The 18374-nt window shown below is 38.0% G+C and overlaps 1 protein-coding gene across 2 annotated transcripts; it reads right to left on the reverse strand.

Annotated features, from left to right (window-relative positions):
• Nucleotides 1-7321: 7321 nt before the first annotated feature.
• LOC146747189 (transmembrane protein 272-like) lies at nt 7322-18170 on the reverse strand. 2 transcript variants are annotated; one of them, XM_085498542.1, is made up of 5 exons: nt 18008-18170; nt 12571-12715; nt 11526-11707; nt 10680-10739; nt 7322-9453 (listed from the first exon to the last, which is right to left on the reverse strand). In XM_085498542.1, the coding sequence occupies exons 3-5, from the start codon at nt 11614-11616 to the stop codon at nt 9014-9016; spliced, it is 591 nt and encodes a 196-aa protein (XP_085354668.1). In that variant the 5' UTR covers nt 11617-11707; nt 12571-12715; nt 18008-18170; the 3' UTR covers nt 7322-9013. The 2 variants fall into 2 exon arrangements, with proteins under 2 accessions (XP_085354668.1, XP_085354669.1); XM_085498543.1 differs by lacking the exon at nt 18008-18170 and having other exon boundaries at nt 12571-12788.
• Between the last annotated feature and the right edge of the window lie 204 nt (nt 18171-18374).

Genomic DNA, 18374 nt, shown 5'->3' on the forward strand with positions numbered 1-18374 from the left:
AGTGTACTGACACATGTCAGTATCGTTACAGTTAAGTGTCATAGTGTACTGACACATGTCAGTATCGTTACAGTTAAGTGTTCTGTTGTACTGACACATGTCAGTATCGTTACAGTTAAGTGTTCTAGTGTACTGACACATGTCAGTATCGTTACAGTTAAGTGTCCTGTTGTACTGACTGACACATGTCAGTTTCGTTACGGTTAAGTGTCCTAGTGTACTGACACATGTCAGTACCAATACAGTTAAATATCCTAGTCCACTGACACATGTCAGTATCGTTACAGTTAAGTGTCCTAGTGTACTGACACATGTCAGTATCGTTACAGTTAAGTGTTCTAGTGTACTGACACATGTCAGTATCATTACAGTTAAGTGTCCTGTTGTACTGACACATGTCAGTATCGTTACAGTTAAGTGTTCTAGTGTACTGACACATGTCAGTATCGTTACGGTTAAGTGTCCTAGTGTACTGACACATGTCATTATCGTAATAGTTAAGTTTCGTGTTGTACTGACACATGTCAGTATCGTTACAGTTAAGTGTCATAGTGTACTGACACATGTCAGTATCGTAATAGTTATGTTTCGTGTTGTACTGACACATGTCAATATTGTTACAGTTAGGTGTCGTGTTGTACTGACACATGTCAGTATCGTTACAGTTAAGATTACTAGTGTACTGACACATGTCAGTATCGTTACAGTTGAGCGTCCTAGTGTACTGACACATGTCAGTGTCGCTACAGTTAGGTGTCCCGTTATACTGACACATGTCAGTGTCGTTACAGTTAAGTGTCCTAGTGTACTGACACATGTCAGTATCGTTACGGTTAAGTGTCCTGTTGTACTGACACAAGTCAGTATCGTTACAGTTAAGTGTCCTGTTGTACTGACACATGTCAGTATCGTTACAGTTAAGTGTCCCAGTGTACTGACACATGTCAATATCATTACAGTTAAGTATCCTGTTGTACTGACATATGTCAGTATCGTTACAGTTAAGTGTCCTGTTGTACTGACATATGTCAGTATCGTTACAGTTAAGTGTCCTGTTGTACTGACATATGTCAGTATCGTTACAGTTAAGTGTCCTAGTGTACTGACACATGTCAGTATCATTACAGTTAAGTGTTCTAGTGTACTGACACCTGTCAGTGTCGTTACAGTTAAGTGTTCTAGTGTACTGACACATGTCAGTATCGTTACAGTTAGGTGTCCTGTTGTACTGACATTTGTCAGTATTGTTACAGTTAGGTGCCCTGTTATACTGACACATGTCAGTATCGTTACAGTTAGGTGTCCTGTTGTACTGCCACATGTCATCATCCAGTTAGGTGTCCTAGTCGACTGACACATTGTAAACATCATTACAATTAGGTATCTCAGTGTACTGACACGTAGTAAACATCGTTAAAGCTAGGTGTATAAGTGTACTAAAACATGTCAGCATCATTACAGTTAGAGATTCTAGCGTACTGACACATCGTAACAGCTAGGTCTTCTAGTGTAATGACACATGACAGCATCGTCACAGCTAGATGTATTAGTGTCACATGTCAATATCATTATGGCTTTATTGCCAGTGTATACGGGGCATAGACATTGTATAAATAATGCGTAGTTCGAGTAAATACCATAATTACTGATGTTGTTCGTTCGTGAAGCATTTGTTTTTCCGGGGCGCTATAAGATGTACGGTAAAATGTCAATTGGATAGAAGAGCTTCGTGAGGTTCACAACATTCTACTCTTGGCCATTTAGAATTATAAACCTACGAGAAATCGTACAATGACCACCGACTTATACTAGAAAAAAAAAGGAAAATTTTGAAAATCAACAAATCTTCTTAAATGCAAAAACTACTAAAGGATAACCGTGCTGATAGATGAGTGTACATCTCGGCTCTGTCTTAAAAATGTATTTGTGAAACGGATTATACCCATAACATTTTACACAGTTGGGTGTATTATATCACTAATTTTGAACGATACTTTAATCTAAGAAAATGCATCGTGTCATTAATTATTGTATACAAATGTTCAAATATCCCTGTCATTATTTTGTTTAGGTTAATGCAAAGACTACTGCGCATGCGTCTGACAACTGAAACAACCAATAAATAAGCAGAAACAGATTTGTTGGTGTGTCATCTCTACGTATTTAACATGTACAGGTCACACATTACTCTGTATTGTATTTGTTATACTTTATTATATGGCATTCTCAATTTTGACGGACTAGCGGAAGAAAATACCGACATTCCGCCGATTTGTCACGTCAGAATGTACAAACACAAACAAATTGTGTTTAGTGGACAAATAGTACAACTTTGGAGACAAACACATCTCAAAAACGTATAAAAAAGAAACAAAACAAATATCATAGTAATATGTTGATAGAAAAGTATAGGAATTTTGTGGAGATCATATTTGGGTGGAAGCAATTGTGATTATGAAATGAAATGTGCCGAAATGAGTGACAGCAGTGACTATAGCATTTCCCATCATGCTCTGCGGACCTTTTACATTGTTTATCGTTATTTAAACAATCTCTTGTAGATAATTATTACTGCTTTACTCTGTAATGTCTCCTTCTGTTACATATGCTGGTGCATGAACTAGTAATGCAAGTATTTTTGTCAGAGATTGGTTACTGAATGCTGGCCGGGTGAGGACTGGGAAGCAATGATTACACTGTTTACTATCACGCAGATATGAACATTATTTAGACGGAGTTGAGCACTGTCAACAATTCACTATGAAAATATTGACAAATTACTTACTTTTCTAATTGAACACCTAGTTATGTGCATACTATTCAATGAGAAGCTACCCTAATCATCAGTGATACATGTTACAATTGAAATCCTCCCAATTCTACTCAGAATATTTTCGTTTCACGGCGACGAATACTCATCTTCGGCCATGTTACATTCATTATCAAGATTGATTTTAAAGATTACGTTACATCTGATAAGATTCGATCATGGGGGATTAACCATTGCGATTTGTCCATAAGAAAGTGTACATAGTCGGCAATAACTATTCGCGAACATGATATTGGTGTACGCACGCATTGCATTACGTACATTTTGGTAACATGGCTAAGACATCATGGAAGTCTCGTCATGATGCCACTTACTCATTTTTGTGATTTAAACGATGGTTTATTCCAACAATGCAGCAGCATTGTGATATATTGGTACGTATGGCTAAATGCAAGACGATCACATAATGGGGGAAAACTGGAGACGGTAAAACGCCTTCGAATCTATCTATGCTAGTATTTCGTGTATGTCAATGTACATGTTTAAATATGTTTTAGTACTCACGACCACAAGAAGCGACAACAAAGCTGACGAGAATTGCCACACGGAAGATGCTTTTCGGATCCATGCTGAAACAATGTTAATCCTGTGAAAGATTAAAAACAAAGTGTACCCCCCACCAATAGGAATATAGATATATATATATCACGCGATAGGCAGAATGTCATATATCACGTGACCATGATATATGTAATATTTTGACATCTATTTGAACAGTTTAAGCAACTACTTAGCGAAGTAAGCTTCACTAAAGTCGGGAAAATATACAACTTGCTGTTAGTCAGAAATGATAATATTGTGGTGCTTTCATCTACAGGCCGCTGTTCCTGAAATCTGGCGAAATTGGAAATCTGACGAGTACGCCATTTTTTTCTTTCATGTCATTTTCATATTATGTCTATAGATGTCATTTCCCGTAAATATGTTTTCTGGTTAAAACGTTTTTCGACATGTAATTTTATTTTTTGCTTACTGACCACAGAATATATGAGACATGTCATCATGCCTTAGCGTGTAAGTCTGTGTTCATTGATCCTCAGTGGAGATAACATGATAGTGTCAGCGAGATGTACAAATTGAGATCACGCCATGTGGCGTTATCTGTCTTGTCAGTTGCGCATGAGTGTGGACAATGGAAGACTGTTATGACAATGCTTACATGTACAGAGTGTGTAATGGTGCCTGGATTGTGACGTCATGTATATCTATGGTAACAGTACATAGTTTCCACATTCTTTACGATGAGCTGACACTTCTCATTTGAAAATTACGAATAACTTTCACTGGCGAAGTAGCTACCGTGACGTGGAAATGATTGGAGCAATTAAATAGGTGCTTTTTGAAAAACAGTGTCTTGCGGAATACTTCTTCGGTTATATAAGTGATTCATCAGTTGTAATATTGACAGTTTTATACATCAAATAACGGACATCGAACTAACACCAACCCACGTTACAACCACTTTCCCTAATATAAAGGAGAATGTCGCCATGGCGCGTCATGTTCGATATTAGTATGGTCTCAGCGCGGTCTCATTTTTTATGAATATTTATAAATTTCAATGGCAGTTGAATCAAATCAGCGCGCGCAGAGCGTATCCTTGTAATTTGAAAACGTTCCATTTTAGTTCAGTTTGAATCATGAAATTTTATAAATATTAATAAAGATGTACTTTTGTAAAATACACGAAAATCGACCACGCACGCAGGTTTCAAGGAGAGTGTCACAATCACAGCCAGCTGGCGTACAAGTGATAATCCAAAAAAAGCGATTACTTTACCCATATTTACTATATTGGGGCAGCCATCTTGAATATGACTTTGAAACTAAATGAAGAGTTGAGAAACGCATTTTTTTTAGATTCCTACAATTCAGGAAAAAAATACCAAACTTTCACAGCTAAACGATGTGATGGTTCTCGAGTTGAAAAGTTCACTTTGAAAGAGCATTCAACATTTTGTTCGGTATTCGCGACTGATATTGGATATTTGTACAATAAATGTGGTATCTTACCACCAACTAATATACATAAAGAGGGCCTAATAAAATAGACAAACAGACAGTAAAGCACCTGCTCGTTGGCCGCGACCGATTTGCCTAGCTAAGGTCGATGCGACCGTACACTATAGTTCTATATCTTTGTAACATATATATCATGATGATGTATGATGAACCTGGCGTGCAAGGCGACGAAAATACTGGTTCTAACATCTTAGAAATCCTTTGACTAGCAGTTTGCTATTTCACGAATTTCCCGTTTAACAGTACTAAACTAAAGTACTGAGATACACCTGTCGATAACGCAAAATGCGGCAAAATCGTATAAAACGGCGTCATTGAGTCCGTCCTTTGCCTTCATCGTAACCTATATTTGCTATGAAGGGTGATGAAACGGGACAGGAGATAGCGTGATGTTTGTGTCTCTTTAGCCTACTTGAACATTGGTTCCATGCAATCGAAGCCAAACTTTGTATACGTGCATGTTCATCATATCTTGGTCATCGCACTTTTCTCGTGCCTCGTTTGTTTGTGACTGTCAAAAATAGCGTTTGTCTATATAGGGCTTGTAAACAGGGGAATATTCCTGTTTGGCGTTTTTACTGCATTACAGTAGAAGCTACGGTTTGTGGCACTGTTCGTCTAACGTCAAACTGTTATCATAGATAGTAGTAATTAAAGTATTTAAACTTGACCGAGTTTGTTAGTCTGACAAAAACTCCACTAATAATACAGTTGTGTAGTAGACGCGATCGCAATGAACCACGCATATTCATTAGAAAGCAAATATTACCAAAATTAATGCGTCACAGTTATCGTATTGCGCCATACTTCCCATGGGTCCCATGTCACGTATAAAACGCATGCAAAAACGCATGGTACATTTGCACGAAATTCGTACTCATGTCGGACCATTATCATTTCGCGAAAGTATTCGGAAATTGTTTCCGGCGTAGTGGATCCTACATGGTTTTGTACACCTGCATATTACATCGGGACACGAGATCGGGGCTTGTTTTCGAAGAAGGGTCGGCAAACCACGGAACGCTGTAGCAATCAAGTACACTTGTTTCATTGCCGGCCCAGGGATCAGTGATTGCCTGAGTGCTATCAGATAGTTGTGTGTATCATCCCGTGTTTAGATGATGGGGTGCAAACTGGTACACAATAGCATGTTTTTATGATCTATTGAAATGTGGCCGGCGCAATGACCTGTGCTTTGATAAACACTTTGATCTGTGACGTGACGTTATCATTACTACACGTAATCACTCGCCAGTCTAAAAATAGAGAGAAATAACAATCGGTGTTGTGTTATTATCTGAATGGAATCACGGTCCAAGGACAGCAGTCAGCTAATATGGTACGATGGCCCGAGTGAATACAAGCAAATACCAGGGATTTGTGGTTCATGGTTTGTGCGTATTTAAAAAAAAGATGCATATGGGTCCACACAGTACCCACTCACTTGGCTCATGTCGAAATCACTCCCCCATTCGTTTATCTTAACCATGGCTGACGAAACCCAATTTCTGCACATGTGTCTGATGCCACTGTTATTGGTACTCAGATACTTACTTACTTCTGGATCATTATATATTTTATTGAATAATTTAATAGTTTTTTTTTTTTTGCGTATGAAATATGCGCCATTTGAGTTATGGAGGAACCAGAATTGTAATTGCATATTACAGCTACGACATGGTGGGAGTGTGTACAAATCCTTTGCAATTTCGGCAGTCGTTTGGTTGTAGTGGCTCGTTAGCTTGTATATATATATCTGGCTGATGTCGCTTATGCGTGGGCTTCGAATACAAACACAACGTTCATTGCATGAAACGTAAATTTCAATAGACCTCACTGTGATGACGCATGCGTTATGTGATAAGCAAAAAAGACCCGAAGAGTGCGCAGTGCGTAATGTGCTAATAACTTTAAACAAATTATGACGTAGACATATCTAATGAATAAAGTGCAATTATTAATAGAAACACAGTCCCTCTAGAGGGACTGGGAGAGAAAGCTTTGATTTGGTCTTGACACCTCACTCTGTCTATGATTGTGGTTATTTTGAGACTGTACACTCTTTCTATCATACTAAAATGGTCACGAAATTTAACAAGTGTTTCTGCTTATTTACACTGATGCCGGCGTGAGCGTTGGCAAGCCTACTAATTAGGTTTCTGTATACAGCGCCACCAGTGGTTGTTCCCGGCTCCATGCGTCGAGGGCAGTATTTCATTTCCACACACACCAGTTCTCGGCAAGCACTGAGTTGGGTCTAGGTTCTCTACTGTATATAACAGAGGTCGTTGTTTTCGGCGCTTGCCAACTCGATCCCGATGCTCTGCCTTCGGTCTTCCGAAATCTGAGACTAGAGACTACTAGTATACGACTTTATACATGGTTAATACTACAAGTGCCTCTGATTGTATGGGCATTCCAACCACCTGTGGAATCTGTTACAGAACGAATACATAACAAGTACTAGTATATGCTAATTTGCGAAATGCATATAATTTTCCGACCCAATATTCTCGACTGCACTTCAACTATGCAAATACTCGATTTTGATGACGTCATATACATGTACTTACTTTTAAAATTTTGGTAGCTATAAAACAAAGACGTTATAGTTGTAGTTATAAAATAAAAACTGTAGTTATACAACAAAAACTGTAGTTATACAACAAAAACTGTAGTTATACAACAAAAACAGTAGTTATACAACAAATACTGTAGTTATACAACAAAAACTGTAGTTATACAACAAATACTGTAGTTATACAACAAATACTGTAGTTATACAACAAAAACTGTAGTTATACAACAAATACTGCAGTTATACAACAAATACTGTAGTTATACAACAAATAATGTAGCTACACAACAAATACTGCAGTTATACAACAAAAACTGTAGTTATACAACAAATACTGCAGTTATACAACAAAAACTGTAGTTATACAACAAAAACAGTAGTTATACAACAAATACTGCAGTTATAAAACAGAACTGTAGTTATACAACGAAAACTATTTATATAAAAAAAATGGCAGTTATGTACAACAACGACCCATATTTATACAACAGACTTTCAGTATCGTAGTTATACAACAACAATTGTAGTTATACAACAAATACTCGTAGATATACAACGCAAAACAATTCACAAAAAAGTACTCCCAATGCAGACGGACGTTATTTACTTCAAATTATCAAATTCAAGAATCAAGTCTATAACCTAAAGACAAAATCTTAGACAAATTATTTGACTTATTTTTATCACGCCTGCGATGAACCACGATAAACCGCGACTTTGTCCGATGAAAGTGTCTGGCCCCGTTGTCCATCGCGGCAGCAACTAATCTGCATACTAGTATATACTAATGATTGAATGCATTATGTAAGCCTAAGTATGTTGTTGGCAGAATTGCATATTATGCGCAGCACCATGAGTCCGTATTCCGACCCTTGCCTGTATCAAGTCAACGTGGTACTGCAAGGTTAGACACTATGCCGGTCAGAGTTATGTGAGTGTCCCAGTCTCACGTCGGATAAACTTGTATTGCAACTTGAATACTTATATTGTCCTTGTCATATGTTATAGCAAGGAGCTAAATAGTTACACCATGTTGTACCTCCAAGGTCAATAATCTTCGTTTTTTTTAAGTCTGCCTTTTGTATATATTGTTTGTATCTATGTAATACTAAATGAACGAACACTAATTCATAATACTAGCATAAGTATTCTAAAATTGTACTCTACTCATTCGGTGCAACAATATTCATTTTAAGTTTAAAGCACGGTGGTCGTCGCGCTGTGCATGTGTGACATTGAATTTCCCACAATCCAATGCGCTCTTTAAATGGAAATCACGAGTATGAGATTTGAACGCCGCCCAGCTTGTACTGAATACCACCAGCGACTCCTTCGATATCTTCCAATCACCTAAAATTACCTAATTAAAGCTTGGAAACGTCTCAGTTTGTACTCGTTGATCTGCGCAACGGTCAAAGTCGCCATCTTTGTTTATATGAGACCCATATACATGTATTTCGCGCATGCGTGGCGTGACGACTACCGACCTTTAACAAATGTAAGGCATGGCTGTTTACCGGTCACCATGATCATGATGGCGTTGAGAAGAGTACATCACATAATAACTAGAGATGTATCCAAATCTAATCTGTCTCTTGACGTTTCAAATAAGTGTAGCAAACTGCCAACAAAACTAACAGCAGCACAAGTACTGCAAGAAGGACGTAAAATCCAATAATGACGGTTAAAGACGTATAATACACAACCGGGTGGCAGTAAAATCGTGCATTCCAGAACGTTTCTTCAAACTCAATAAATGTCCGCAATTCAAACACCCACTGATTAGCCGCTATATACCAGCCGAGGAGGAATATTATCAACATAAATGCGACTGCACAACATGTCTGTGGTGACGTCATATCATTGTCCGAATCACCACCGGAAGTTCCTTCAATTTCATGCTTACGAATTCGGCATAAGTTCCACATTACGCCCATCATTATTAGTAATCCAACAGTGCCGGAAACACTCAGATATAGCGGTAGTAAGGGTTCCGCCGGACACTGGCCTGAGTACCGCACTCCTGCAATGTAATTACATGTTTTTGGCTGAGACACTTACCAGAGATGGTGGCAAACAGTAATATTCAACAGAGTAGATTATTCCTTTGGTATAGTTTATATTATGGTGGATATGCTTAATATTAAGGAGAAAGAGACGCATTTAACCCTGGGAATTTGACTTCAATATTCAATTTGCTGACATCACTACTTATTCTATGATTGGATGATTGATTGACAGCGATGTCATTAAAAACAATTTGAACTTCTGAATAACAAATAAATAAATGGCACTATTAACATTATGCTTATTTTTTTTATTCTAAAATGAAGGTTGAACAAAAAAACAACATTAATTACTTGAGCACATAACGAAAGGGAAACTGTTTTAACCTTCATGCCAGCGGGAAACTTGGTGTTAGTCACTAAATATCGTAATGGAAATTTCCGAATCTAAAGTTACTTGATACTTTGACGGTTTATATATTCAAACAATAGGCTTTCTGTTGTGGGAAAAAACAAGGGGTAGCCATACATGTTTCTATAGAAGCAGCCCGTCCCTAATATCATCACTATTTCCCAACGCAGTGACAGAAGCTGAGGCATTTTGTGAATTTGGAAAACGCTCTAATTCCGAAAGTTCGCGCTAGAAAATTCAGCAAATTCTAAGTTCACGTTTTCACACTATCATCACCGTGAGTCCTGAAACAAACTGAGCAGATAATATGCAAATCAGTGTCAGTCTACTACGCAATTGAGATGGTACACTGTTGGTACATCATTGCGGCTGATCTGCACTGGCTCGAAAGATGAATTCTGATTGGCTAAAAAAACAAAAAAACTTGTGGCGTTGAATGCACGTTCATTGTCAGTATTGTTATGCAAATTCAAACTAGCTAATCATTTACAACCTTCCGAGCCAGTACAGATTAGCCCCATCATTGATTGAAACAACTGCAGCAGCAACGGACTTAACTTTGGTAAAGCGCCCTCATTGTGAGCAACGCGGGAACTATATGTTCACGCGGTTTTAGTAGTTAAAGCGGGGAGTTGTCACCTGCGCATGCGTCAGATGGCCATAGCGTGTCAGTTTACAAACAAGCGTCTACCCATGAGCCTTTGCGTTTTTAGCTTGCGTTGTTATCGCTGTTTGGGACTCAATTCCGCGAGTGCACAGGTGACGACTCCTCCGCTTTAAAGTTTCGATCACGAATTATGGCACGAGAACGAAGATATAATAACCACTTACCAATAAAAAACATGGCAGCTGGAATAGCAGTACATGAACCAATCAGAATTAGAAAAGGCACTGCCAGAGAGAAAGAAAATATGTCACGTGATTATACTGACATTGTGCATAATTGAATACTGTAGTATTACGGTGGCGTTATACTATCTTTGTGATAAATACTACAATTGTCACTGGCTCCATTAGAATTTAATCTTATTTCTGATTTGTCGATTTATGGCCTGAATCTTAGCATTTTAATATATAGAAATGAGGGCGCGTAACAAGCTTTTCAAAGTTCTTTGTGAAATGTAATAATACTGTGTAGCGGTAATTAGATAGGAATCATCCGAGAACAGTCAGTAACAATAAGTCAGCTACAGCTCGATCATCCGGCTCTTCGTCCAACATGACCCACAGAGGGCGCTATACCCAGATAACAGTATGGTGTACCGTTTTCCGTGAATCTAATATACACGTAATTGGTAATGAAAACGACAAATGAAGACAGTATCGCTAACAATGTATACTCATTCTCAGTTTCTTTTGGAACATGTTCAATATATGACATAAAAACAGTTCTCCTGTCATTGTATGGCTTGACAAAGTTGTTTGTTGTTGTTTTTTGTGGTGGGACAATCATTTCAAAAATTAATGTTTGAATTGTAGATGCCATTACAGACATATTTGCTCAAAAAGGGAATCCTTGTAGCGTCACATATATATAGCTTTCCTGGAAATTAAACGTGCATGCAAAAACACCATGGATCTACAAACAAAGGATCCATTATGGGTGCACTTTATACTGACGACTACTAACCCATCGATTAAGGGGCGCTTTGTCAGTCATGTGATACTATAACTCACGTTTTCCTGCTGCAGTTGACCAAAAATAGTGACAAAAATCTGCCGAACTGTCGATCTCCTTCTGGGCTTCTTTAATATCCTCGAGAACCATGATAGTGATAAATTATGTTAATTTTCGCCAGGGTGTGGTAATTACAGGACAACACAATTACACGTGACTGTCCTTCACAGAAATTAATGTCCTATTTAAAAATAAATAAATAGAAGCGTTGTCATTTTGGCTGAACTGTAAGAAAAACTGTATTGTAAATATGCATCCCATACTCCTTTAATATTCTAAAAACACCAAAGCTTGGCACTTTAAAGAATTACCATTATTTATGCAGGGGTGGTCAACATTACATTGCCGGCTGCTTGTTTATTTCAGAGAGTCCTTCATTACAGCCTTACGACATTATAAACAATACTAAACATGTTTTTCCGCACTCAAATAAATGGTTGTTCTCAGCCTCACAAGAAGAAATGGTTATATGGCTTTAATTTATTTTACCACAGACCTAATAAAATATAAAGACGCCTAAAACTCCATACATTTTGTTTCCCCCAGCAATTGATCAAGCTGAACGCACTCAATAGCATCGGTTATTAATATTATGAAAATAATTGAACAACGAGTATGCTTCCAACATGGCGGGGGTGAAATAATTATACATGTTGTGTAGCTATATATTATTAGAATTACTGGCATGATGGGAAAATACTAGCATCAATCATCTCACAGCTGCGATTAGCACTGCTCAACTATGTTGACTGCTCTGTCAAATTTGTTATAAAAAATAACAATATAATATCTTAGACTGAGTAACTATAAATTCATCTTTCACTCGTGATCAGTTTCAGTCACAATATTATAAACTTATAAATTGCATACTAATATCCGAGTAGTATTTATTTACGATATTAGTTTTAGACTTGTTTCATATTTTATTGAATAGCTTTTCTTTTAATTATAAGTCATTTGGTCAAAAGTAAAGAAACTATATATTATGATCTAATTGACTTGATAACTTGGCGAACCACGTGTGAATAAACCATGTGTTCTTACCATTCAACATTCGATAATTTACACTTCGCCATTCAATGCAGCTACCCTCAATCGTCTTCAATGTCTGTATTATATTCCCGGCTGTCTTGTCACTTCACATCAGTCAATCAATAAAATGCATAATTTTGGCAGTTTTCAATAAAATCTATAACGTTCAAAAATAGAAATATAGTATCAATGGGGTTATCAGGAACACAATTTGAAGACTCTGCAACGCACACTTACATGAGTGCAAACAACACTGCAAAATAATTATATAATATAATGATGAGCCACAAATGATGAATGTGATCACGTGACCTCGATCAGGATGATGCTTCAAACCAGCACAACACAGCAGCTATTAATACATGACAAAAGAAACAATGCCGACACAAAACATATTAATTTACAAAAGATGTACAGTGTGGAGTCATTCCCATTCAAGCTCGTGTGCCGTACATTGCGGGATACCGCTAGACAACAAATACTACCACGATATTTAGTACAAATTGAACTCAGTGTGTTAGTAAATGAAAAGTTTTTACTTTGTATACGTGAGGGATTGGTGGATTGGTGATAGAGCCGGACCGTAACGGACATCCTCCGAGTCCGGTTTTCTCTTGACAGTAAATGTTATACCAATTTTAATTCTGCAATGATACACGGTATTTATTTAATTAAATTTCTCAATATCATTTTTTTGTAATTGACATTAATATGTGCTATTGCGAAATTATTCGGGCATATGTATATCCGGTATTTATATCGCTATTTAGTAACAGATACAAGTACAGAGCATGCCACGAGTGTGAATGCACTAACTTTATAAGATAACGTTCAGGAAATTAAATTAAATAAAATCGTGACATATTCTTACTGTAGAATCCAATACATATTGTGGAGAACACGACTGGAAACCCGAAAGAAAACGAATCTTTAGACCCACGTATCTGTTGGACACCATTCATGTCAGACAAGTATTCATTAATTCACCGTGACTAATTAGGCTGATTGAAATTTATCTTCTAATTAATCGGCCACTGTTAAAGAAATATGTTATAAACTGTGAGAATCAAATAAGTTAAGACTAAATATGAATATTTTAGTGCACCACAGAACGTCTACTATAGTATGGTAATCCCGATGTTGTAGCCCTGTGTGCTCCATATCTGCAAGTGACACTGCCACCGTCTTCGCCCGTGCCTGCAATTGACGCAGCCGACGTCTTCGCTACATGCCTGCAAGTTACAATGATGACGTCTTCGCGACGTGTCTGCAAAGAGGGGAGGCAAGTGGGGTAGCTGGTACAGTTTTACGGGAAATAAAAATGGCTTTTTACAATTTACAAGGAAAAAAAGACGTTTTTATAGTTTACAGTGAAAATTGAATTTTGCAGTGAATTGTGTCATCTGGTCGTTTTACAGTTTCGAAAATGAAATTTCCCTTGATTATTCTTTACGACGTTTTTTATTTGGATGTAAATTCTTGTACGTACCGAGAAAAATATTTGCCTGTGATTACAGAATTACGGAATTTATTTTTTCAATTTACGTTGTACGAACAAAAAATATTGTAATTACGTTGAACGAAAATAACCCTTATCCCCCCCCTTGCAAATTATAATGATGACGTCTTCGTGACGTGTCTGCAAGTGACGCTGCTGGAATCTTCGATCCATACCTGGTTCCATGCCTACGTGGGGCGCTGCTGGCGGCTTCGATCCATGCCTGGTTCCACGCCTACACAGGGCGCTGCTGGCGTCCTCGATTCGTGACTCGAGTGACGATAATTCACAACTCCACGCATGATATTTTCAATCGCCCAAACGGAACATGGTGTAACATAAATATGACTAATCCGGGGGAACGAATATGAATTAATTAGGGCAAATTAACCGGAGAAGCCAAAAGCATTGACAGCATGCACATAGATTAGTACCGTCTGGCATTTAATTATTCAAAAAAAAACCAAAATATATGTATATCATCGACATGTATTTATATAAATACACCTGGCGCTCTGGGGACGAGTGATTAACGCTGCTGTGCCGTGGAGATGAGCGTGACATGAGTGACGTATATATTTCATGACCTATGTATAACCACTCTACCATGTCATGGTAATCATACACGTACTGCGCTTAATTTAACTGTTATTAAAGACGAATCAATATGATAGTCACACAGAATGATTTACTAATGCGTACGCACATATCACATACTCCTAGTATATCCAAGCCTAGTTTTCCGAAGCGGCGGGGGGTGGGGGCTTTGTGCGGCAACTTGAATTAGTAACTGATATGGTATACTCTAGTGTCGACGATAAAAAACGTTTATGGCAGGTGGAAATGTTGACCACATGCGGCGAGACTGAGATTATGCAACTATATACGTATGTGTTAAGATAGTGACACGTGACTATTAATGAAATTAGATAAAAAAATAAACTAACCGAGTATTCTGTGGTCTTTGCGTTTGTGTAGCGGCCTACGCCCCATTCACCACCGTCGACATAGTATCATGATTGGGTCTTGGGGAATTCGGTCCCCTTCGCTGCAATTTGATTGTTGGCTATGTTTGATTGTCGTTCCAACGAGTATGTGTGCCATTGTTATTGGAGTGTCGACAGATGGAGTGAAAACAAGTCGGTTGGCCTAAGTAACGGGTTCAGGCAATGGGTGTAACGTAGTTTCGATTACTCGACAGCGGCATTATCATCACAAATGGGCAAACGCGAAGTGAAAATGAACAAAAATATATCATGCCGTTGTTTGACCAACAATGCATTGCGTGAAACAAATAAGCAGTGCACAAGCCTCATTCGGTGACAACCAAGATCGAGTTACGCGATGCCTGGGGACCGAATTATAAACGTCAAAGATGCAAATTGGCTTCCTAATAGCGGAACCATTCATACAATGTTTACTTATTTTTGTTTGTGAGCAGTTCGTGTCATTGGGTCGTTTTTACTCTACTTATTTTCGGACGTTTTGCTGTCTAGGTATTAGTGCGTTATATCGCCAACTTATTTGCCTTGGGGCGTGCGTCTGTGGGCCACTCGACGCGTATGGCTAAAATACTAACCACAGCTAGGATAACGTCGTAACACAAACCAGCTGTGTGTCAGAATTTCATAACCCTATATATTTCAGATAAGATTTATTGTATATTACAACGTGCTGTGGTGAAAATATCGCGAACTAAACAAAGATGAATTATCAAACTGTTGTCTGCCAAATACTGTACATTGCATGGATGCCCACAACACTGCATATATATCTCTTAAACAGAACGCGCACATCGATTTCAATTAATACAAATTATTATAGTTTCGATTTGCATACTATCATCGAAACAACAGTTTCGAGGATTGCCACGCATTGTAATACACGCATACATTGTTAGATTCACTGGCACGCATTGTATTCATTTAATGATGTATCCGTGCAGACAGAAATAGAAGTAGGAACAATGTAGCAAACTGAAATTACTATGTATAATTTACTACAATAAAATCGAGCCTGTTCTGTCTGGTTAATTGTTTAGGGGATGCTATCCTTCTTAACTCATCGCCATAAAATAAAAATAAAAACGTTGTTCTACCTTTGAACGTACGCTCCTTCTACCTCCAAAACAACCAACAATTGCTAACATTGTGTGATGTATTAAATGTGAAATTTATTGATATAAAATGAATTATTTTCACAATCGAAGCGAGTGTATAATGATGTAACGATGAACATACGCACTGCAACAGGAAGTTATTATCCTTTCTCAAATGTCTAGAAACACTATTTTGCTGTGCGCTTGTTAACTTACTTCGCGGTCCTTCAAACAACAATCCAGAATGCATCGCCGTGCAGTGCTCACGTTTTATGGATTTATCTATATGATGGTATTAATAAAACATCCTGTCCAACATCTTCATATATAAATAGATAGACGCGTTTTGATATATGTTTGTATGTATAATGTTCTTGTATAATGATATTATATCTGGGTGCACTGCCTGGAGTCTGTATAATGATGCTGGTATTCCGTAAGGAAGTGGGGGTATATTAAGTAGCTTGCAATGGAGATTACCCTCACAGGTGGTTGTTTTCTATGTAGTTATTTACACGTGGAATATGGCATTGTACGTTGTTTTTACTAAATGTACAACCATATAATCATTACGAGAACGCAAAACAGGTACACCTCAAAGTCAAGTTCGAGAATTAAGGAGAGAGGGGGAAAGATTTTATTAATTTCCAATGCTTTCCTTACGCACTGACGATGAACCTGATCGCTAAGTCATCTTGCTAAGATGAAACGAGTTCCCTTGAAATGTAACGGTCTCTAAGAATAGATAGAAGAACAGCGAACTAGACTTTGATGATAATAAAAACGAGCCAGATTATGTAAAGTTCGTGACCCCAAAACAATCATCGGTCATTTTGTAACAATTTGGTGATTATCCAAGATATTGCCTGGTAATAATATACAAAAACTGATACTAATATCAACTGTCATAACTGTAAATTTATCTTTTTAATCATTTTTATCGACGAGAGAGTGCCACGGCTAGAACATGATCAAGTGGGAGTAATCAGCGCATGCAATGGTGAGTGATGACGAATAACGCTCCCTATTTAAACCGCAAAACTCGAGTTCCTGAAGTGTGTTGAATGACTTCCAAGTGTTCATTGTTTGGCGTTGTTCGAGGGCAACAGTCATCGCTATCGAACTTGTTTAGCGGCCACTAAAATGGATCAATGCAAACCCGGCAATGTCACAAAGTCAGTATTCTCCCTCAAAATTAATGAACACCACAAATCACCTACTTATTCAGTTTGTGCATGGACGTACTGATATGGTAGTACGTCCATGGTTCGATGACTACCGACGGTAGCACTATGAGGATACATTGCAGTTGAACAAGTGGGTGGACGGTGCATGCATGTGTGTGTGTGTGTTGCAAAACAATATGTGGTGATCGAGTTATGCTGAACACATTTCGGTTAAAATCGGCACAGAAGTGATTGTTGCACCGGGCACATCATCGGCAGGTTCTTAGTTCAAAACGTAACCGAGACTGGCTCCTGTCCTATATTTGTGTGGTCATATTGAATGGCCGAGGTCCATTCACTAAATGGCTCGACTTTGGGGATTTGCGCATATGGACAGCGAGCCTTGTTAACCCCATCCTGGATAGCGTATTAAATTGTCGTAATGCTATTACCATGCATGGGACAATGTAACATAGTACCATGTATGTATCGTCACTGCTTTCAATTTGCACAAAACAGGAGAAACAACACTGACTTCCAATGCTCAACACTGTCATCTGGTATGCAAATGTATTTAAATAAAATAACAATAACATATTTAGTTACGACTCTATATCAAATGAATCACGCGTGATGATGATGATAACGCAATGAAAATAACAACAACAACAATATAAATACAAGTACCTGAATGCACGGAGCGGAAACCGCTGATCTTAGTTGTAGTATCTGGCATGAAATGTAACCGCACATAATACTGTCATCGCCACGTGTGTTATTTTCATTGCAGCTGTCTCCACATCCCAGGGGGAGAACGAGTATCACATCACCGTCACCACGTCCACGATGGATAGCACCTAAAAGCCTCATAGGTCACCCACTGTTCGCTGCAGCTATTTATATCTCAGCTCAGTTTAGAACTCAGGAAAAAAATCAACCCGGTCATATCAACATAAGGCGTGGTGGATACGTCGATCCCTTGTCGATGTTTTGCAAAATTAATTCCTATCAAGACACACAATCATAAAGGCTTTTTATTTTTTTTTATTATAAT

The sequence above is a fragment of the Saccoglossus kowalevskii genome, chromosome 4, assembly GCF_978046115.1.
Source record: "Saccoglossus kowalevskii chromosome 4, keSacKowa6.1, whole genome shotgun sequence".
In the NCBI taxonomy this organism is placed as follows: domain Eukaryota; kingdom Metazoa; phylum Hemichordata; class Enteropneusta; family Harrimaniidae; genus Saccoglossus; species Saccoglossus kowalevskii.

Bases quoted from the DNA above. Each gene is read 5' to 3' on its own strand.
- LOC146747189 (XM_085498542.1), bottom strand. From the start codon at position 11,616: ATGGTTCTCGAGGATATTAAAGAAGCCCAGAAGGAGATCGACAGTTCG. The intron at 10,740-11,525 runs GTGAGTTATAGT...TCTCTCTGGCAG, and splicing joins GTCAACTGCAGCAGGAAAAC to TGCCTTTTCTAATTCTGATT. The intron at 9,454-10,679 runs GTAAGTGGTTAT...ATTACATTGCAG, and splicing joins AGCTGCCATGTTTTTTATTG to GAGTGCGGTACTCAGGCCAG.